General features: G+C 36.1%; 1 protein-coding gene across 20 annotated transcripts in view; it reads left to right on the forward strand.

Annotated features, from left to right (window-relative positions):
• GPHN (gephyrin) overlaps window positions 1-23,000 on the forward strand; it is a 287,927-nt gene that overhangs the window by 180,439 nt on the left and 84,488 nt on the right. For 12 of the 20 annotated variants that reach the window (XM_051791387.1, XM_051791390.1, XM_051791391.1 and 9 more), the window contains 4 exons: window positions 1,491-1,557; window positions 5,691-5,963; window positions 7,209-7,316; window positions 13,355-13,489. In XM_051791387.1, coding sequence (XP_051647347.1) covers window positions 1,491-1,557; window positions 5,691-5,963; window positions 7,209-7,316; window positions 13,355-13,489 — 583 coding nt within the window. The remainder of the gene's footprint in view (window positions 1-1,490; window positions 1,558-5,690; window positions 5,964-7,208; window positions 7,317-13,354; window positions 13,490-23,000) is intronic. The other 8 variants (XM_051791392.1, XM_051791401.1, XM_051791403.1 and 5 more) reach the window with 1 other exon arrangement.

Consider the following 23,000-nt stretch of genomic DNA (forward strand, 5'->3'; position numbering starts at 1 on the left):
ATTCCACCGCATTTTTATTTCTCTGTGGACAATTCCTATTTCCTTTGTTTTAAATCTGTCATAAACTGTAAGCCATATATGGGATTTGCTAGACTGAGTTTGTGCTCTGTAGGCTTGACGACTGCAACAAGAATAAATGAAGACATTTCTTTATCTCAGGCTCTTCATCTTTGTGCTGCAGTAGAGCATTCCTCAGCTACCAGGAGTTCTTTCTGAACTGAGTGTACGTAGTGTAAAAGAAGTGAATATGAGAAAACAGAAGCTAGGAGTCAGGCAATATTCAAACTGCCAGTTGAAAGCAAGACTTCTCTTCAGGCTAGCTTGACTGTGATATCAGAAGTTCATTTTGTGGCACAAAAATGATCTCTCTGCTATTTACTTCTGAGCATTATGACAGCTGTCGTGGAAATACTTGCTACCCTGATAAAAAATACCATGTTACCAATAAATGACTTTAATCACTGAGAATTATTTGTATAAGAAGGAATCCAGAGAAGCTGACTACCCAACAAACCATATCCTTTGGCTCAAAACTTTTGGTAATGCCATAACTGGGAATTATTTTCTTTTCTATTCTGTCTTCACTTGTAACTTGTTTTTTGTTCAGTGAAGTGATTGTCACAGTTTCTCTTAACTATAACCTCTGTGTCTTTGTGGTTTGGTATTGTCCTTTTACTTTTTTCTTATCCTTATATCCCAGTCCTGTGTTTTTCACTGCTGGTTTCATAAACAGAAGAAACACTCTTTACAACCTCAAGACAAAACTCAGTAATTTTAATTTTTTTTTTTGAAAAATATCTAGCTAAAATGTTGAAGGGTCAAACTAAACAACAGAAAGCATTTGCTGCTGGAATGTTTAAGTTCAGTCTTCCATGAACACGAAAGGAATTCCCTAAAGACAAAAAAAGTGAAATAAAAACTTCCATCTTTGATAGTTAGTTTTGTCTTTTCTTGAGGGAAAAACTGTTAGGAAGAATTAGATTTGAATTGCATAAGTGCAATTTTCACTTGATAATTACTACCCTCTTCATGTTTCTTATGTTGCATCTTTTTTTTTAAAAAAAAGGACATATTTGAATTAATGCAACAAGCACGACTTAGTATTTTTACCTGGCCAGGAACATAGTGTTTGACACCATCAATTACATTGCAAAAGAACATGTGTAGGATCAAATAGGGACTATATCAAATAGTGGTTTTGGATACAAGTAAACAATAGGATTAAGCGAGCTACACAGATCTAAATAAAGATGGAAATCTATCCAGTCTTTATACTATCAATTCAATGTTAGATGCTGTCAGCCTGGTATGATGCTTTCTCAGTTCAACTTCTCCTCAGTTCTTTTATGAGAACATTATCAGCAAATATATTGGAAATTAGGTTTACAAAATCTGATAAATCATTGAATGTATCTTAAATGCTTTGGTTTTGTTTTGACAGTGGAGATAGTTGCATGCCAGAATTTCAGTCTGTGTTTCTTTTTTTTCAGACCTGTGTGTGGAATCAGAGGGAAAACTCTCATAATTAATCTACCAGGTAGCAAGAAAGGGTCACAGGTAAGAGGTGTTCTTACTGATCTGCTAGTGAGGAACCATGATGAGTACTTCTCATTGTGCTGAATGGTAGAAAGTGCCCACTACAACAAATTTTACAAAAGTGAATTGAAATGCATATTCATGTAAGTGAACACACCATCACCCTCAGCCAGGGACGGTACAATTCCAATCTGATTGAAAGTGCTGTGTGACCAGGACAATGTTACATGTAGTGCAAGCAAGCACTCACTCTAGCAGGCAGTACTAATGAAGACTGTAATAGTCTCTTACACTTCCTCCTTCTTCTCTAGTTAGCTTGTACCTGATCCCTGGGTTGTCTACAGCAAGAAAGCGTTCTTTTTTGCACAGAAATAAGAGGAAGGCAGAACAGTAGAACTTGCTGGAGTATGAAGAACATTCCCAATTTTGATCAGCAAGAGGGGAAAAAAGGGAACATAATTTTTGAGCATTTGAGGATTTTTTTAAATCTTCTCAATATTGCTGTCCGACTTTTCACCCTTTATACAGTTTGTTTTCTTCCTGCATTTTGCTTAGTTTGGACAGAGAAGTTAGGCTTTGTGTTTTTATTCATTCTTTCTTTTTGACTGTAACACAAATTTCAGCAGGAATCTGTGTGTGTGTGTGTGTTAGTAAGGCTAGATCTTTTGCTGATTTCTGTGTTGTTGGCTGATAGGAAAACAATCTTCACACAAATACTGCCAAGCTGAATAGTGGGCTGTACAATCTGATACAAAACTGCTAAGGTAGATTGTCCCATCACGAGAAGCCATTTCTTCAGGGCTCAGACTATGTCAGTGGCCTTATTAAAAAATGTCTTTGCCTCTGACCTCTAACAAATGCATATCTGGTAGACTTTTTCTGAACAATTAGTACTCAGTCACAGAGGAGACAGTACTAAGGTGTTTAGCAGCACAGCCCTGAAATGACTGGTTTTTGAAAGACTTGTCTCTGGAGATAAGTAAACAGCGTTTATGTGGGCTGTCATCTGGAAGTTGAAGAGGAAATGTTTTGAATGCTATGATCTCAAGAAGCCACCTTAGGTTTTCAGATACATTATCAACGTGTTTCAGTTCAAGGACTCAGTAAGCCCTCCTATGATTCTACCATTCCTTAGAGCCTTTTTAGGAAATCTAATGAGACTGGAATTAAAAAGAAATTTAAAAGTCTTCAAAACATGCAACAGGAGTTGAAGGGTGCTAAGGTGGAAGTATACCTTCTTGAAATTCTTCCACTTATCAGTGGGAAGTCATAGGGATGTACATGTATTTAATATAGCAATGGCCCCCACATGTTAAAGAACTGATGCACCAGTAAGAAGATTATTTCAGAAGTGAGTACTTCTTTTGTTGAATTATGAAAGAGATTAAATAGCCTACAATCTCTAATGGTTTTTATTGTGTTCAGTAGCACTACTGACATGCTAGGTACAGAAGCAATTGTCATTTTCTGTCCTGAGACAATCAGACTGTGAAGACAGATAAATTGCAGAAATGAAGAAATGAAAAAGTGTTAATAAGTATTTTAACAATAGTTTCATATAGAGTAAGTAATAAAAAAGAAAATTCTGCTGGAAAGGAAAAAAATGTCGTATGATTGCATTATACAAGCAAGCTTTTGATAAACTGATGTTTTATTTGCTCCTGTCGTGATGATACTCTGTCCTGTCACAGTTTATTTTAGTACAAAGCATCTGTAAAGCATCAGATTTCAGCAAAGATTTTTAAGATGAATAGTAGAAAAAATTGTTCCCTAACAGGCTGACTCTCAAGAACCAAAAAGGATAGATTGTTACCAGGAATTTCTCTCATTTTTCTCTTTTATGACTTGCTAATTTCCTTTCCACTGTATAAATATGATTATATAAGAAACTTATATGAAATTATGAAATTGCAGCAATATACATATTACTTTAATAAGATATTAAAATATTAATGGCAGTAGTTTAAATGCTTAATCTCAAAAATTAACCGCATGCCAAATGTGTTTTCTCCAGAGAACATTTTTGTGGCATGTACCACTGAATCCAGATCTGTAGAATACTTCCATTTTTTCTGGTCTCTTTTTTTCTTTAGCCTTGCAAAACATAGCTAATGTTATGAAAGAGGGCAAAGTGTGAAATTACCAGGTGCTTCTTAAAATCATTTGGCCTATGGCAATTTTCATAAGTGTAGTAACAATTGTAGAAACAATGAGTTTCACAAATAACATGAGCTTTTAGAGTACTTACTGAGAACCATTGCAACAACAATCAAGCCAACAAGGTTCTATTTCAGTGGTAGGAGTGGGGAACATGATTCTCTAATGAGTCAATTATTAATGTACTTTTTCACAATTATTGGTCGGTTCAGGGATTGTTGTCCTTGTTTTTCACTTACTGGAGGTTTGTGTTTTTGCTGAAGTGATGGTGGTTGTATGTTTCATTATTTTAAACCATTTTAAAAGTAATACTATGGTGGCATAATAACTGTGGTTTGCAGTTGGATTATAAGTCGTAATTTTTATTATCTTTACAAATATGTTTTAATATATATTAATTTTATACAGCATTTTACAATCATCCAGTTTACTCCAGTTCTTCACAGTACCAAACTGAACCTTTAAAGAATTTATAAATATGTGAAGTGGTCTGACTTATCATTCATTACTCTTAAAGGAGTAACTGAAAGATGTGTTCTTATTTAGAAACTTTGAGGAAGTAGTGTTTGTGAGTCATGTTTCACTTACAAAGTGGCTTATATAAACTCCAGTAATTTCCGATGGATGCTTTGCTCTTTATTTTGTTTATGTAGTCATTTTTATTTATTGAAAAGATTTATTTCAATATCTATTTATAAAATTTTTATCATTATTTATTTTCTAGATACTCTAAAATTTCAGAATACGTTTTTTAAGATCTTCCTTGTGCTTGAAACAAAACTGAAAATGAAGTGCAACACAAGGAATAATTGCCAGCTTTGCCTGTCAACTTGTGTGTTCCCTGACTGCATCACTATGGCAATTCATTCTTGTGACCCTGCCATTATTTTCCAATAATTTAATGTTTATATGCAGTCTCCTCAAATGACATGAAGAAAACTTTTTATCGAGGTGCCTGGCAGGAGAATGAGAGACATTAGTCATAAATTGAAGAAGGTAGCTTCCAGCTGGATAAAAAGAAATGGAAAACCAAACCAAAATGAAACAAAACCCAATCAAACAAACAAAAAAACCCAACAAAAACACTAATTATGGATTAGAACAGGTTGTCAAGAAGAGTCTTTGTTCTTTGATTTTTTTTCGAGACTTGACTGAACAAAGCCCTAAGAAGCCTGTCTGAATTTCGTATTGACCCTGATCTGAGCAGGCAGCTGCAGAGCATGACATCTTGGGGTTCCTCTTTGATTTGATGAAATGCCAGCATATTTTAGCAGCACGGGTAGCTATATATGTGTGTGCCCATAATGGAATGAGAAAATTGCACAGTGTCTGCATTTTTGCTTTCTCCAACCATATAAAATAAACCTTCTAATTGTTTTTAAGATCATAGAGCAAAGAGAGGTTTGAAAAAATAGATTATTTATGAACCATTTTTTCTGAGTTACATAGCATTATAATAACATCAGTGTAGTTTGTAATTCTTCCAGTATATAGGATAAGCCCATGAATAAAAAAGGATATAATTGTATAAAAGTTTAATTATGGAAACCCTTATGAATTGTTCTCTAGTTGTGAAGGAGCGTAATAGGAATGATTTGAAGCTAATATCCCTGCAGGGATATAGTTAATGTTTTTATTCTGCATTTTTGTAGCATTCTGCCAGCTGCTGTGAACTGTTTTCTGCATTACATATTCACAAAAATTTAACTCTTGTTTTCTGAAGTTTTAATACAATATTAGCTTAATTACAGTAGCTGTGCAATTTACTCTATTTGCATAAAAAAAGGCAAAAATATATAGAACAGTCAGCAGGTCTCATTCTGAGTTCATTTTTTTTACCCTCTATGAGCAATTGCATTGGACAGGTAAGGTTTTATTTACGATTGGGTGAAAAGATGCATCTAAGTCCCAAATATATTTTAAGAGTAAATCTGAAAGATCCTTATTTACTTCTGCAGGTAACTTTTCACAGTCATTTCTCTTCTTGTTGTGCATAGGAATGCTTTCAGTTTATACTGCCAGCCCTACCTCACGCCATTGATCTTTTGCGGGACGCCATTGTAAAAGTTAAGGAGGTACACGATGAGCTTGAAGATCTACCTTCACCACCACCTCCTCTTTCTCCTCCTCCAACCACCAGCCCTCACAAACAGACAGAAGACAAAGGAGTACAGTGTGAGGAAGAGGAGGAAGAGAAGAAGGATAGTGGAGTTGCCTCAACAGAAGACAGTTCTTCTTCACATATAACAGCAGCAGCTATCGCAGCTAAAGTGAGTCTGACTTGTTTCCCTAAGAGACCCCTTTCGTTTCTATCTCAGGTACTTTCCACCAATATTCATTTGCATGTTAAGACTGTGTATTGAGATCTCTGTGGTCAAACAGATGTATTTTAGGTACTTTTTGTAGAAATATAACATCTAAAAAATATAAGAATTCTGTTTCAGTAGGTGATTTCAAATTTCAGTGGGAGATAAATGATTTATTATCTTGATGTTAGCATATGTTTTTATAATACTGTTCTGATGTGACAGATAGTTTTAAGTGGGTTTTTTTTAGTTCAAAGTACTCACACACCTGAACATGCAAAGTCCATTAGATGGCATGTTAAGGAATCGCAACAAAATTTTCTAACCCGTAATATCTAATTTGAAATTAAAATGTTGGTTTCTGAAAACATTGATAAAAAATATGACAGAGGTAGCAGATTAAGTAATAAGCTATCCAGATTACTATATTCCAGTGTGCATGCCCACATAAAAGATGTGAAATTCTGCCAACAAACTAAATATCATCATATTGTCTTTATAGCCTTGCATTACTCAAACTAAAATAATAAATTGGAGACTCAAAAAAAAAAGATAACACCTGTAAATAATTTCTGTTCAAATTTTAAATGTTTTCCAAATAATTATTGTATTATTTGAAGCATTATACAAATATTTACCTCAGTTTTATGTCTTCAGTTTTCAAGTGAAAAGACAATGTATCCCTGTGTGTTTGGAAAGGTTTTTTTCCAAACTGCTTTGTTCTATATTTACTCCACAAATTGTGCTTTTAATTCCTATTATGCGAATTGAAAGTCTAAGTAACTCAAAATTATATTAAACAATTTTTAAACCAAAGCAGCAACATTCTAACTCCAGAAATGTGAATTCAGGTCTGAGACATCTTGACATTTCTAAGACAGCTGCAGCTGGAGATCATCTCCCAATATACAGGAAATCCTGATTACATATGTCTTTACAGGGATGAATTAAGGTAATTATCACTTGCAAGTATCAGTTTTTATTAATGCAAACTTTAAATTGTTTAATTTTTTGTGATATAGGCAAAGACAAATAATATGTGCCATTTTTAATGGCAGAAAATACCTGAGATCTAAACTGGCTATGTTCACATGAACTTGGCATTTCAGTGTCACACTCGTTTTCACCTCATTCCTTTTTGGTCATTTGCTTGTATAGTTTCATGTTTTCCTGTCACTGTATTCATAGCTGTTATGTGTTGTGCATTAGAAGCATCCATCCTACACCAGTTCAGCTGTTATCATGGCAAAAGGTGAACAGCCCATCCCTGGTCTCATCAGTTATTGCCATCACGCAGCAGGCAGTGCAGGAGAACTGGTAAGAGACACTTCCAAGAGGCTTTTGCACTAACACTAGCTAAAAATATACTGCCTGCCTCCTAGTCTGTGTGTGAACAGACAGTGTTAGTTATTTTCTTCTAACAAAGACACATTATTGCTATCTTTTAGAGCACATGCTACAGAAAATATCTGTTTAAGATATAGGGCTAAACAAGGTGAAGTTCACGTGTTTTGTCAGTTTGAATCATTCAGCTGCTGAAATAATAATTGCTATAAAGCCTGTGTATCTGATTAGTCATAGGCTTTATCATCTAATATACTCAATAATTGAATATAATTAAAATAATCTCCTAAAATCACTGCTTTAGAGCTATGAAATTGTAACTTTTTCCCCTTTGTTTGCCTTGCTTTGCTGCTTTTTTCTCAATAGATTTTTTGTCAACGCAATACAGCATTTGCATTGTATGTTCATGGTTTGCTTTCATCACTTGCAGTTTCTCCTTCATTTTTATTTTCTGTTTAGAAGTAGAATTTCTCAAAAATGGAAGACTTCAGGAGTCAGGATACAGTGGTCTTAATATAAATTACTGGATTTTAGTGAATAGTAGACAACTATTTCAATGAACGGTAGAAAGGACCTGTTCCCCAAGGCAAATAGTAATTTAAACCATCAGTCAGATCACCTGATACCTCTGTATTTAAAACATGATTCTATGTCTCTTGAAAAGTCACTTAGGAAGTGGGAAGACTTTAAAGTTCACACACCTGATTATAAAGCTATATACATAGCTTTGTCATACATATACATGCATACATGCATACACTCATTTATTGCAATAGTTCATTTTTTTTTAGTTGAGGTTACTAAACTAGAATTTGCACTGTATTCTTCAGTATCAGTAGGATGGTGATTTTAGCTGAAGCATGCTGTTTAGATGTCATCCACATTTATGTGCCCTTTTGCAGATTACTCTTGAGCTATTGTATTGTGCACTCTATAATCCAAATCAGATCTTGAAACTCAGCAGAAGGTGGTTGGTTTTTTTGCAGGTTACTGGGGTTTTTTAAGCTGTCCTTTCTCTATGTTATTAAGACATTTTTTCCTCTTGTATAGCAGTCATAGTAATTATCATCTACTTGATTATTTTCTTACCTCACCAGCACTGTCAATCTTTGTTCCAGTCCTGGGCAGAAGAGAATAAAGAACTCATATATTTTCCTTTTTTCCCTTCTTGTCAATGCTTAGTTCTCTAATCTGAAAACGCAAATATTTAAACCAATATAGAAGTATTTCACAGAAAGGCCAGGTCAGATTAAACTTGTAGAAGCAGTAACTGATGGATACACTGAATATCTTTCTCTGTCCCTTCATTCATTCCTCATTCATTTCTCTCTTCGTCAGTATGTTACAACAGGTTTTCCACCCCAGCTAGTGCAAACAGAAACTGTTTTTGCTGAATTAAGAGGTTTTTTGTACCTCACTTAGAGTTTTGAGATCTCTACCCTCAATTAAATTATTTGAAACTGGAAAATGACTAAAAACTTTGAGAGAGAGACGTTATAAATGCTCAGAGTGTGACTTTGTGAAAGTTTAAAAAAAAAGTGTATCCAAAATGCAATAATATTCCTGCCCTTCTTTATTGCAGGTTTCCATGCTCCAGGAAGCACAGAAATTTCTTATGGTTTATTAACCTCTTTAACAGGGTTAACAAGAAGTTGCCTTGATTAGAGACTTAGATTGCCTAAATTTAATTTGTTAATTTTTAAAGGAAAAAAAGCTAAATATAGGTGAGAAAAAGCAGAAACTCCCCATATCACATTATAATTTTATATATTTCTGTTTATGCAGTGTACATAATAGTACCTTCTCTGAATTCAGCAGGTTGTAGTGATTTAAAGAGAATATTAGTTCTGCTTTTAGCAATACAGCACATTCCACTATCATATTAGAAAAAGAGCAAAATTTGTAACTGTGAACTAACTTAATTCTCTCAGTGAAATTTTTTTCTAGAACTTAGAGTTCTAGACAGGTTTATATATGAATTGTTTTCTGGGGATTGTATTTCATGTAAAGGTAGTGATGCAATAATTCTCATTGGAATTAAATGCCTGTGATCATCTTTTCCCTTTATCTTCAGCTTTCTTTTCTGATTAGTGTCCTGACTGAAATTTTACTTTAATTTTTTCACAGGCAAAAACCAGTATTACACATGCAGTTCAGTAGAAACTGGGGTTGTCTCAGGCACTTTGTTACAAAGAGAGACGTTTTTTATTATGAAAAAGATTGTATCAGATAAAATTTTAGAAGCAGTAATTGATCAATATGGTGGAAAATAAAAAAAAAGCCTTTTCTTTCCTAAAGAGCATGAGACAATGTGAAATATCTGGTTACTCTAGAGCAACCAGAGTGAACTGGAGAGAACTGGATCATGGTATCTTTTTCAAAAGCAGTGTTGTTATTTGTGTTGTGGGGTCTTGGAGTGTACAAAATGATAATAGATCATGCACAATCATCTCAAGATGTGTGCAGCTTTGTATCAAAGGAGTGTGAAGAAAAGGTGTCTTATTTAAAGACTTAAAACTGTTCTTTTATTGTCTTTTTTTTATTTTATGCCTTTCTCAAGATATAATTTTTTACCGTATTATCCTTAGGCATGGAGATTAAAAGGAAGCATTGAAAGTTGTAGGTAGTATCTATGCCAATATAGAACTTAGGGATACCAGCCTATTTTTGGGTTTAACAAATTTAAGATGGGATTTCAGGAGAAAAAATGAACAGAAGGCAAATTGTACTTCTGACTACAAACTGTTTGAATGTTCAGAATATCATTGAACTTGTTTACCTCTTAAGTAGATCACTAAGATTTTCAAATGCTGACAGAAATTGACTGGCAAAAAAACCACTGTTAGTCTAGAAACACAGCAGTAGAGCAGAAAGGAAGCAATTGGTGGCACACTGTGAACAAGATCTATTTTCACACAACTTCTAAACAGGTTATAAACACGAGAAACTCTTAGTATGTGGAGGAGTGTATATGGTGAAATCTCCTAGGTATAACCCAGTATGTCTAAGTCAAAGTTGCTAAGTTAGACATAGTCATTATTTATAGATGGGAACCAAGGAAGTTGAGGAAGTGGGAAATGACATTAAAAGAAAAGTATTTAATGACGTGAGTATTAAGATGTGTCATTTTAACTACACCGAGACAAGCAACAAAGCTGTCTTAATGTCCTAAGAATGCAACAAAGGATTCAAGCTAGGATTCAAGCTTCTTCCTGGCTTCTCTGTGCCCTCAAGTCTTTCAAGGCAAGAATGCTCAAAATGCCTAGATGCAGACTGGGTAGCAGCATATCCATTTAAGAAAAAATCCCATCTGGAAATGCCCAACATCAGTGATTTAGCTTGTCACTGGATCTTCATTTCTTCCTTCCTCTATTGTCTGCTACTGCCATTTTCCCCAAACATGGGGGTTCTTTTGGTGGTTCACCTGGAGCTTCAACATCAGACTGAACTCAGAAATTCTTAATGAGGAGAAAGATCTTAAGATATGTGTGTGTCTATACCTTCAAAGATCTGAATGTCTACACTTTCTGGTTTGTTGTGATAGAGAAGTGAATTGCTGGAAGTAAGAGCAAAGTGATCTTGTAAAATTGCTGCCTTTGAAAAAGGAAGGGGTTAGAATAATGAAAACCAAATCAGAATAACCCTTTGTAAACAGTGTGTTATAGTAGAATCTATTGCATTTTGAGTTGTAGAATTAATGTTAGAGATCACTTCTCCTATCTGAGGTATTTATCATTTCTATGTCTTAACATTTTACACTAAATAAATAAATAAATAATTATGTTAAAATAGTAATCTAGTCAATTATAAAGTTGGTGTGATAGCTACATGGCTGGACCCAAATATTACAGTAATAAAAGCCAACAAACTTTCTAAGACTCAGCATATAAAGTTCAAGAAAGCTTTATTCTCAAGTTCATTCCTCTATCTCTTTTCTTTAAAGCTGAACAGAAGGGACAGAAGATAAAAAGTAATGATAGATTCACTTTTATAACTGAAAATAAGAATGCTTTCTCACTGTTGTAAGTTGGTGTAATTTCATTTTTTTCACCAACTAGAGGATCTGTCACTAAAATTCAAGCTTAGAAAAATAATCATAGAATAGTTTGGTTTGGAAGGAACCTTTAAAGGCCATCTCGTCCAAACGCCTACAATGATCAGGGACGTCTTCAACTACATTGGGTTGTTCAGAGCCCCATCCAGCCTGACCTTAAAGGTTTCCAGGGATCAGGCTTCCACAACCTGTCTGGGCAACCTATTCCAGTGTTTCACCACCATCATTGTAAAAAATATCTTCCTTATATCTAGTGTATATGTACCCTCTTTTAGTTTAAAGCCAGTACCCCTTGTCCTATCACCACAGGCCCTGCTAAAAAGTTTGTCCCCACCTTTCTTATAGCCCCCTTTAAGTATTGAAAGGCCACAATAAGGTCTCCCTGGAGCCTTCTTTCCTCCAGGCTAAACAATCCCAACTCTTTCAGCCTGTCTTCATAGGAGAGGTGTTCCATCTGATCACTTTTGTGGCCTTCCTCTGGACTCTCTCCAACAGGTCCATATCTTTCCATACTGAAGACCAGAGAGCTGGACACAGTATTCCAGGTGGGATCTCACAAGGGCAGAGTAGAGGGGGAGAACCCCCTTCCTTGCCCTGCTGGCCGCACTGCTTTTGATGCAACCCAGGATACAACTGGCTTTTCTGGGCTACAGGTGCACATTTCTGGCTCATGCCCAGCCTCTCATCCACCAGCACCCCCAAGTCCTTCTCAGCAGGACTGCTCTCCATCTGCTCATCTCCAGTCTGTATTGATACCGGTGGTTACCCTGACCCAGGGGCAGCACCTTGCACTTTGTCTTATTAAACCTCATGAGATTCCCACAGGCCCGCTTCTCAAGTTGGTCCAGGTCCCTCTGGATGGCATCCTGTCCTTCAAGTGTGTCAAGTGCACCACTCATCTTGGTCTTGTCTGCAAATCTGCTGAGGGTGCACTTGATCCCTTTGTCTGTGTCATCAATAAAGACATTGAATGACATTGGTCCCAATGCAGACATTTGAAGCACACCACTTGTCCCTGATGTCCATCAGAACTTTTTGCCTTTGACCACTACCTTCTGGATGCAACCATCCAACCAGTTCCTCATCCACATAACAGTCCACACATCTTTGCTCTCCCAATCCCTGGCTTAAGGGCAATCCACTCAAGAAATGTGAGAAAAGAGGTTGCCAGTGACGACTGAGACAAAAATTGTTGAGTGCTTCAGCCTTCTCTTCATCAGTTTGCCAGATGTTCATCAGGGGGGATATGCTTTCCTAACTGGCACTCTAATATATTATGTGGGGAAAAGAAAAAAGACTGAATTTTTATTTTTCCCCTCAGAATGTATTTTAAAGCAAGTATTGGCTTTGGATGGTGGTTTCTAATGCTTTTGCCTTTATTCCCTCCAGAGAGGTCGGTAGCTTTTGCAGCACAAATCTTACATCAAGAATTTTTGTAGCTGAAATAAAGTCTTCATGGAATAAAGAGTATTTATGCACTGCATGAGATTTCTTATGAGAAGTTTTCTCACTGCATGACATTTCTTTAGAGGGTTTCAGTCATTGCTAACAAGTGGTTTTCTTTTCAGAAATTATCCCGTAGTTAGAGAATGGAAAGTTTGCCTCCCTTCATGCCACAGCAGAAATCACTCTTGGTCATTGTTGAGTTTGAAACAGAGGCTTAAGAGGAAAACTATTATTTTCTTATTATTTACTGTTGTAGTATGTCTGATTCATAGGTTTTTCAGGGCAAATAGTGTGTTCTGTGCTACTTCAGTTAGAATATGATCTTATATATTTGCTAGGAATTTGTTACTGAAATTAGGAGAAAATGCCGTTAACCACTGTCAAGCACTGAGTATGAGGAGGTATGCAAATGGAGGAGTGGGGTATTCCCATGTTTTTGATTTAAGGTTTTGAGTAAGTTTTACATACAGTATATTTTTTTACTATTAAATCTCTCTCTCTTCTTTTTAAGATTCCAGATTCCATCATTTCTCGTGGCGTTCAGGTTCTCCCACGTGATACAGCCTCCCTCAGTACTACTCCTTCAGAATCTCCTCGTGCCCAGGCCACCTCTCGTCTCTCCACTGCATCCTGCCCAACACCAAAAGTAAGTACACTTATGCCTTGCAAGTCCATGCTCGGCCATATGATCTATCAGATTAATATATTGCCTCTGCTGAACAAGGTTGGTTCGCATGCAAGGTTGTGTCATTCTGCATAATAGATAAACGCAAGACAGTATAGCTTGTTCCATGTATACTGTTGCACAATTTAATATGTGGATCCACCAACACCTTATGGTTACTGAAGTTTCATGTTATCTCTTGCAATATCTGTCATGAATATGAAATTGTTAGCACTTCGAATGTATTTAATATGCTTTAGTATCCCCAGGAACATAGATAATCCTGCCACTGAGTAGCAACATTGAGCAAGTAGTATTTTGTCAACAAAATATATGTGCAAATTTCTAGCTTGGGATGGGGCAGATCTGTGCCCCACATTATTATTGATCAGTTTAAGACACTTTCAAACCAACTGGCTTTGCTCAAACTTAGATATTTGCTGCCTGACATTTGGAAACAAAAACCAGCCTAAATTGAATAGAAAGAAAGTTTTAATGCCAACCTTGTGGGATTATTATTCAATTCTTACTGATTACACTATACTATTTAATCGTTGAGGTGAACTCTATTATAATGTGCTCTTTTTATCAAACTTTAAATAGCATACATGAAAAACTAAGCAAATTGACCAGTGGCAAGGCCTGTAATGTTTACCTTCAGCAGAATTCCTTTCAGCAGAAGAAAACTGTCTGCATTCACTTCGTTCATTCACATCACAAAGATCTTTCTGTGGCACCAGATGCTGACATACTAATAGACCAGTAGCAGATGGCAAATAATAATATTCTTCCTTGTCTAATTCGTGATCCTTGAGGATTATTCTGCTTGCTAAAATGATTGCCCAGCATCTGCTAGTTCTTCTTTCCTGCTGTCTCATTCTTTTCTATCAGCAAACAAGATTTATTGGCAACCACCCATATAAATATTTTGGTTTAAACTATGGGATTGTTTTATGCAGTACTCACCTTCACTGTAATAGAATCAAAATTATTCTGATAGCCAGCAAACTTGAGCTTCATTATATAGTCTACTTTTCTTAAGATTGTTCAGTGAATTCTATCTGCAAGCGCCTCCTTCATTTGTTTTCTAAAAAATTGTGTCTTGTCTAATAACTTAAAAATAAAAATCTGGAGCAGAAGAGCAACACAAAGCAGAGAATCTGCACTGAGTTTTATGCCTGTTGACAAAATGAGAGTGTCCAAAGAAAACCAAAGGAGACCAGTAACAGGCATAAATAAGAGACAGCTCCACTGAGAAATAGCTCTACATGAAGCCTATATGTTTTCAGGAAGTTTATCACAGTGGGAAGGAGTAAAGCTTATCTGTTATGAAGCAGAATGTATTCCTCTAGACTGTCTTCAAAGATTCAGAGAATACAGAAGGAATACAAGAACTTTGAAACAGACTAAAAAACTGAAACTGTGTTTGGGAAACTGGGTGAGATGAGCTCATTTCATAATCGGATCATGCTTTGGTATTTCATGTTGAGACCTGCTTTTCATGTATTACTGAAAAATAGATTTTGTTCAAAATGTGTGAGACCACATCACTTTTATTATAGGAATCTCCATGCAACATCTAGCTAGTCTAGATTTTCTGTGATGTCTTTCAAAGGTGGGTGGTACAAGCTGATACAGGCAAAGACAAAGAAGAGCCCAACTGGAAAATACACTTGAAAGGTTATGTCACCTGTTCCTATTGCCTAGAGGTTGGATTTTGCACAAAACTGTAAGCTTCTTTGCCACTTAGAGAGCTCTTTGCTCATTTTACGTATTACTTTTAAAAAACCAAAGAAATTATCCAATATCTTTTTGTTCAGCCCTTTTCAGTACCCTCAAGTTGTCAAACATCATCTGAATTCTTCAAGAAATACAGGTCATTCATATTCTTCAAGATTATCAATATGTCTAAATGTCTTCACTTACTGAGTTTTTCCTTCTGGATCCTGGCATTCTAATAATGCAATATAAATTTAGTTCACACTGGACTTCTTGATCCACACAATAATGAAAATAAAGGTAAATTGTACTTCAGCATCCAGTTGATATTACAGGGTGCTTTTTTTTTTCTTCTTTAATCTGCAAGTGTATTTCTTTTCAATATGCTCATTTGCTAGTTGAGGAACTCATTTCAGGGCTCCAAAATGTGTATATACAACATGAAACAAAAATGAAGAAGTGTCAGGGGAAAAAAATTATTCCTTTGATTATACATATTTTTGGAAGTGGTGGTTTAGCCACAAAGCTAGTGGCACTATATTTCTTTGTCAACTCTGTATTCCAGTTTATTTTGTTGTACCATTTTTGTGTGTTTTTTTCATTTCTCTTACTGAATTTGGTGAATAGCAGAAAATTGTGTGCACCTCAGAAAAAAAATCAAGCTTCTGCAATAACGGGATCACCTCTATTAAATGAATGTAAGTAGCAGGTTACTAATGCATGAGGGTATTGGAGAGAAGGTGTGGGAGAATGCATTACTAATGCTCCTGATTGATCTGTTAGGAGTCTTTACCTTTTCATAATGGTATTTTGGAAAACTAGTGTTTATATATAAAACAGATGATGTAGACAAAATACAACATTTAATTTTAAATGTGTTTTACTGTTTACACTTAATTGTCCATGTTTTCTCAAAGTCTCTGTTTCTAACAAAGTACTAAATGATGAATATTGAGTTTGAACCTTGATATTTCAGTTGGTCTTCAAAAATGTAATTTCCTGGTAAAAGAAGTAATTATGGGAACAAACTTTTTAGCAGGATCTGATGCAATAGGATAAGGGGGAATGGTATTAAACTGAAGGAGGGTCAATTTAGATATTAGGAAGAAATTCCTTACTGTGAGGGTGGTGAGGCACTGGCACAGGTTGCAAGAGGAGCTGTCGGTGCCCCATCCCTGGAAGTGTTCAAGGTCAGCTTGGATGGGGCTCCAAACAACTAGCTCTAGCTGAAGATGTCCTTATTGCAGGGAGATTGGACTTAGATGGCCTTTAAAAGGTCCCTTCCAACTCAAACTATTGTATGATTTGTATGATATATTTTTCACTTTAGCCTCTTGGGACAATTTGCCATTGGGACTACTCTGCCTATCATAAGGTACATCCCCAAGACTAAGCAAAGTAGCTTTTGTTAGCTTTTAATAAATCTTTGTAGAACACCTTTCTTGTTCTCTAAATTGTATTTGAGGTTCAAACAAAATCGATCACTGCTCAAAAAGCATTTAAACCATATTTATAGTAGATGGATTCACATATAGAGGCAATCTAAGTTTTACTCAGAGGAAAACTGCACTAGCAGTCCTCCCTTTTTGAGTCATTCAACCATAAAGTTGATACTGATTGTGACAGATATTTTTATTTTCTACAATATAGTTTTGATCTTTTAAAAGTTTTACTGCTTTCTTAACAAGGTTAGATGATTTTTCAGAATACTTGCATGACAAAAGTTTAGGATGACACAGTGTGACTTGCAAATTTTTCTTGTCATTTCCAGTAGCTGCTCAGATTCTAAAATCTTACTATGTTTTTGTCTGTGTTTGTGGTTGGCATTTTCATCAAGTAAAATGCAATGTTCTTTTCAAACACAAAAGCAATATGCTACCTAGTGTCTTTTTTTTTTTTTAATATTTCTATTTGTGTTGACTCTTGGGGGTTTTTATGCTTACAGTATAAAATTTTAGATCTATAACTTCAGATAACTTAGAAGAATATATCCAGAGCAAATGACTGAGCCATTATTTCAAATTTCTAATTTTGTTCTCCATATTGGTATAAAAGAAAATTACAGTTTTCAAGTTGAAGTCTTCACTTTTCTATATAAATGGCATAATCAATATTTAATTTTAGGCAATGTTGTGTGTCGAAGTCAAATGAAGCAGATTTAGAAGACCAAGGGCAGATTTTACATTATTGCCAGGAATTCATTTCAGTGACATTTAAGTGTTCAAAGTATTTCACTTCACAAGACCATCAGTCTCACTGATGTTCAATTCTTCTACTTCAACGTGCAAAGTTTCTTTCAGTGTTATCCTGAAGGATCCTAAGGAACCTGTAATAGTACTTTTAAGATGGGAGTATGTTTTTCTTTTTCCATCTTGCTGCTTCCGTACCATAACTTCTTATATTCTACTTTACTTGCTGATTTTCTGTCCCATCCCTAGCTATCTATTTTTGAGTTATACCGAACCAGACAAAACCCTTGGTGATAAGTTAGATCCTTACATATTTGTAGTTGTGATAGATGGCTTTTGATTCCTATGTGAGGCTCTATCCTACAGCTAAAATGAGCAAGCAAGGCTACTTTTCAGAAGTTTTTTCAAGTCTAACAAAACAGTCACAGAACCAAAGAATATGCTGAGTTGGAAGGGACCCACAAGGACAATCGAGTCCAACACTTAGCCCTGCACAGGATGATCCCCAAGAGTCACACCATGTGCCCAAGTGTATCGTCCAAACCCTTCCTGAACTCTGTCAAGCTCGGTGCTGTGACCACTTCCCTGGGGAGCCTGTTCCAGTACCCAGCCACCCTCTGGTGAAGAACCTTTGTCTAATACCCAACCTAAACCTCCCCTGACACAACTTCAGACTGTTCCCTCAAGTTCTGTCACTGGTCACCACAGAGGAGAGATCAGTGTCTGCCCCTCCTCTTCCCCTCACAAGGAAGTTGTAGACTGCAATGAGGTCTCCCCTCAGTCTCCTCTTCTCCAGGCTGAACAGACCAAGTGACCTCAGCCCCTCCTTACAGCTTCCCCTCCAGACCCTTCACCATCTTCATTGTCCTCCTTTGGACACTCTCTAACATCTTAATGTCTTCTTTATATTGTGGTGCCCAAAACTGCACACAATATTCAAGATGAGGCTGCCCCAGTGCAGAGCAGAGCAGGACAATCCCCTCCGTTGACTGGCTGGTGATGCTTTGCCTGATGCCCCCCAGGACAGGGTTGGCCCTCCTGGCTGCCAGGGCACTGCTGACTCATATCCAGCTTGCCATTGACCAGGGCCCCCACGTGCCTTTCTGTGGCTGGGAGGTCTATAGCAGACTCCCACAGTGACATCCACATCATTTGTTTGCCCTTTGATTCTTACCCAGAGGCTCTCAATGGCAACTGTGCCATTGCCAACTGTGAGCTCCCTAGATTCTATCCCTTCTATTACATACAGTGCCACCCCTTCACCTCTTCTGCCCTGCCTATCCCTCCTGAAGAGCCTGAAACCATCCAACAGAGCACTCCAGTCACAGGTCATCTCATCTGTCCACCACTCCAGCCATCCACACCTTCTTTGTAGCACAGTGCATTTAATTCTGCTAGTTGAGCGCTTTCTGTAGCTTAGTGTCTCCTTTGAAGAACTGTTGTCTTTATCATTGAGAAGTTGACATTCACCTAAAGACCTAATATTCTCAATGTAAAAAGTATGATACTTGCAATTTATGTACATATTTCAGTTGCAGAGAATTTCTGAAATGAGATAGCCTAGAAAAAATACATTAAACTTTTTTTTAAAAAATAAAAGGCTGATGAGAGTTATTTCAGTGACAAAAAATATTTTATTATTTTAGTCATTTCTTATGCTTCCTTCCAATGAAAGATGATGCTTAGAACACCTGTCATGAGCCACAGATTTAATGTTTGAATGTGTACATTGACATCCACACAGTCAAATGAGCTATGGATTTATATTAAACCTAATTATGATTTATGTTTTCAGTCTAGTGTTTGACTTCCAATATACAACTGCTATGTTGAAATTAGCAGATGAGAGCAGGTGGAGTTGGGAAGGTGTTTTTGTCAATTATTGTTACTATTTTTTCAGTAGAAATATTCAGTATTTTTCAGTAGAAGAAAGATTGGGATGCTTATCAGAAATTCTTAGTTAATAACAAGAAGCTGTTCAAGACATGTTTTGGCAAGCTGTAGTTTTATCCATAGTGTAGACGTTTTTCATACATTTGAGTGCATTTTTTTTTCATCTTGATTCTTACTATTTCTTCTTAAGGTGATCATCAAGGTGAGAGCAATAGGGCAAGTATGTGAATGTATTTTAAAGTTGGAACACAAACACTAAATTTCCAAGTGAAGTTTGTTTCCTTTTATAAAGTTTGCATGTGCTGAAGTTTTTTCTACCTAGGAACTTGCTTGGGTAAGTAGCAAGTGCTTTAGCACAGCTCTTTATCTGTGATATGGTTGAGGACCATAGGAAAGTGCAAAGGATGTTTTAAATTGTTAGGATCATCTACATAGAATAAATCACACCCCAAACACTGCAAGCATTTCTTGGTTTTTCTTGTAAAAATACACACAGGCATAGTTAGTTACTTGATCCTACTAAAAATTCTGATGTTTTCATGATTATTTCTGGGTTTAATTTTCTCTAAAATGTTTTTAATGCACATTCCAGGATTACAGAAAATTGTATTTAGTAAAAAGAGATGCTGAGAGAATGTATATGGGAGCAGAAAGTAGCCAGAGTTGCCTCAAGATGAGGAATCCTGCTTACTAATGCTACTAAACTACTATATCCCCCTGGGTTCTTCTCAATACAGTGCAGCAGTGGTTTTCAAATCAATTACTCATTAAGATACTAGCATATTTTCATATAATCACTACCTTTTCCCCTTATTGTTTAGAGTGTATTGTCCCGGCAAAACATGTGGATAATTGAGCCCTAGCAGGTATTATTTTTAGTTTACATTTTGGTTAAAAACCCTGGTTGTTAGTTAACAACCTGCTCCAGCTTCAAAAGTGAGACATTGTAACTAAGAAGCTCCTTGGTGTGCTTGGGTTATGAAAAAAACATCATAAATAATAAAAATAAAGTTACTGAAATCCTCTCTAAAATCAGAGATCTCTTTGTAGGAAGGTCAAAACTACAGGGGTAGGCTTTTAAGGTTTTTTTGTTTGTACCAAAATAGACCTGTCAAGAAGTCTCTGGAGAGGAAGAATCAAGACTGGGATCAAGTGCAAGCTGAACATTGAGTTTCAGTGGAAGTACTTATTTGACTTGGCTTTATTTATTGAATATCTGTGTTTCAAGTAGTGCTATATTTATTGATAAAAGTAGTAATATTGATAATAATAATATTGATAAATAGTATAGCAGTGCCAAAATCTAGTTCCCTTCCCTTACTCATGCTGAAGAACTGCTTATAACAGAACTAAAGAAGGGTGTTAGAGTAGCTGGGAACTGGCATCAGATCCAGAAGTTCTAGAACAATTCCACACCTGTTATATATTGAATCATACAAAGAAGCTCTAATGTGCAAAATATCCCTACATTTCTCTTTCTTAGTAATTGGTTGGTATTTTATTAAGCTACAGAACTTCATCCTTTTCCTGAGCCCAGTGAAACTTCCAAACATGTCAGAAAAAAGTTTCTCAGGCTTTCCACGGAAAAAATTATTTTTTTCACATTGTAGCTATTCTGCATGTGTATCCCTTCAGAAGAGAATAATCTTTCAGTACATACATCCTGGCTCACACATGCATTGTGTGTATACTTACGCTGCATCAACTTGTCAGTTCCTCCTTGAAATGTTTTTTTCAATTAGTCTTGGGATCGAGAGTTTTCGTTTCTTACTACACTGTCATCAAAGGCCAAGTGTTTTTTTCAAATTCTCATAACTTCAGTTTGTCATTTTCTTAAGAAAAAGATGTGCATCCTTCTCACATTAGTTTTCTTACCTACACCTTTTCAGTTCCTATCCAAAGCAAATCTCTGGTTTGAATTCTGATATAATGCAAGATGAGGGGTTTTGGGTTTGTTTGATGATTTTGGCTTTTTCGCTCCAGCAGTGTAGTTACATGTGTCTTTCATCCAGTGTCTTCAATTAGAAATTACTGCGACTGCACCTCTACCTGTTTCAAGCTCCATTTTCAATATATCTAGTTCTGGTCTTTCACCAGTGCTTGTTGAGTTTGTTGGCACTTGGTGATCATTTTGATGCCTTTTGGAGTTGGCCTCTTGGAGGAGGAATATTGACTTCCCATCTCCATTCATTCTTTTTTCATTGGGGATATTAGTTCCTGTTACCTAGGCCAATTGACTTAATCTTGTTTATGGAGAACGATTTCGAGAGTAAAACTATGCATCTTATAGGCTGAATTTTCATATAGTCATATGTTCTGTTTGTAGGAATTTGGTTTTCTTCAGCTCTTCTTCTTTAGTGTCTTAGTCCATTCATACATTAGCTTGATCTTAATCAATAGGTCAGGTACGGGAAGGCTTGCTTCTGTTTCTTCACTGACTATTGACATAATAAATAATCCACATCACTTACTGCTGTGTTCTTTTTTGATGAAATAATCATAAATTTTAAAAATATACCTGTAAGGATAAACAACAATCTTTTTCTAGTTGTTTCTTTCTTATTAGAGCAAATAATTTAATGATGCTGTAGCAGAGTTCAGTGCGAGCTATTATAGGAGAGATAGGTGATGTATTTTAAAACAAAAAGGATTTCATTCACCCTTTCATATATATGTACTCAAGAGCACAAAAATACATACGTTCAGTGGTCTGTCCAGTGTCCGTCAGTGTGTACCCACCTGGTCTGGTCTGGATTGCCCGAAATGATGGAGAGGACATGCGGCACCAGCTACAATGTTCTCCACAGCTTCTCTAGCATCCTTCTTAGCCAGTATCCATTAAGTCAGTGAATCTACCTTTTATACTCTTTAGGAGCTGACAGCTAAGGGAGTATTTGTCTCTCCATCTGGCCGCACCTCTTGTATATGTTAGATTTTCTTCCTGTATTGTGTTCTCTTTATCTAAACCTGCTTTTTATCATTCCAACATTATCTCGCAGTGGCTCAGTTCTTTATTTTGCTCCATAAACCATTTTAGGTTCTCTTCTCTTACTGATGGGGTATCCCCAGAAGCTGCATGAAGTGCTGTGAACTAAAGTCAGAGTGGTGCTTTTGAAAAAGGCTGATGAAAGGTGGTCATTTGTTGCCCTTGGTGGATAAAACTTTTATCTCGATACAGAAAAATGTATTTTTCAAGATCAGTCTTGTTTGAATTGAGTACCTGTTCACTTTGGATTTATTGAATCCATATTAAAAATACTTCCTCTTTCAGAGCAAGTCTATCTTCATGTAGTCAAGCAATCGGGCAATTTCAGTACAGTATGTGAAGTCATTCTTGATCTGATGTGGTAAGAAAAGCAACTCTCCAAAAAGCCAGCTTATCTAAAAAAAAGTTTATCCAAAAATTGTTTATCTAAAACCAGATTGAGCCCAATGCAAGGCTCATATAGACCATTTACTCTAGAATATGTGTGTGTCATCATCTGGTTTTGCCTGGCACTTACAATGTACCTTCTACAAGGCATAGGAAATATAAACCTTATCTCAATTTTGAGAATTTTTTTTGTAATAACTCTTTCATATCAAGGTCTCATTTCTGGTGTCTTTTTTACCGAAGCAGGTAAGCTTTCACTTTTACAAAATCTAGTTCTCAGAATCATGTTACCCTTGCATCTATAGGTCGGTACAGCAAT

The sequence above is a fragment of the Manacus candei genome, unplaced genomic scaffold (assembly GCF_025592945.1).
Source record: "Manacus candei isolate 608988 ecotype Guabito, Panama unplaced genomic scaffold, ASM2559294v1 h1tg000033l, whole genome shotgun sequence".
Classification (NCBI taxonomy): Eukaryota; Metazoa; Chordata; class Aves; order Passeriformes; family Pipridae; genus Manacus; species Manacus candei.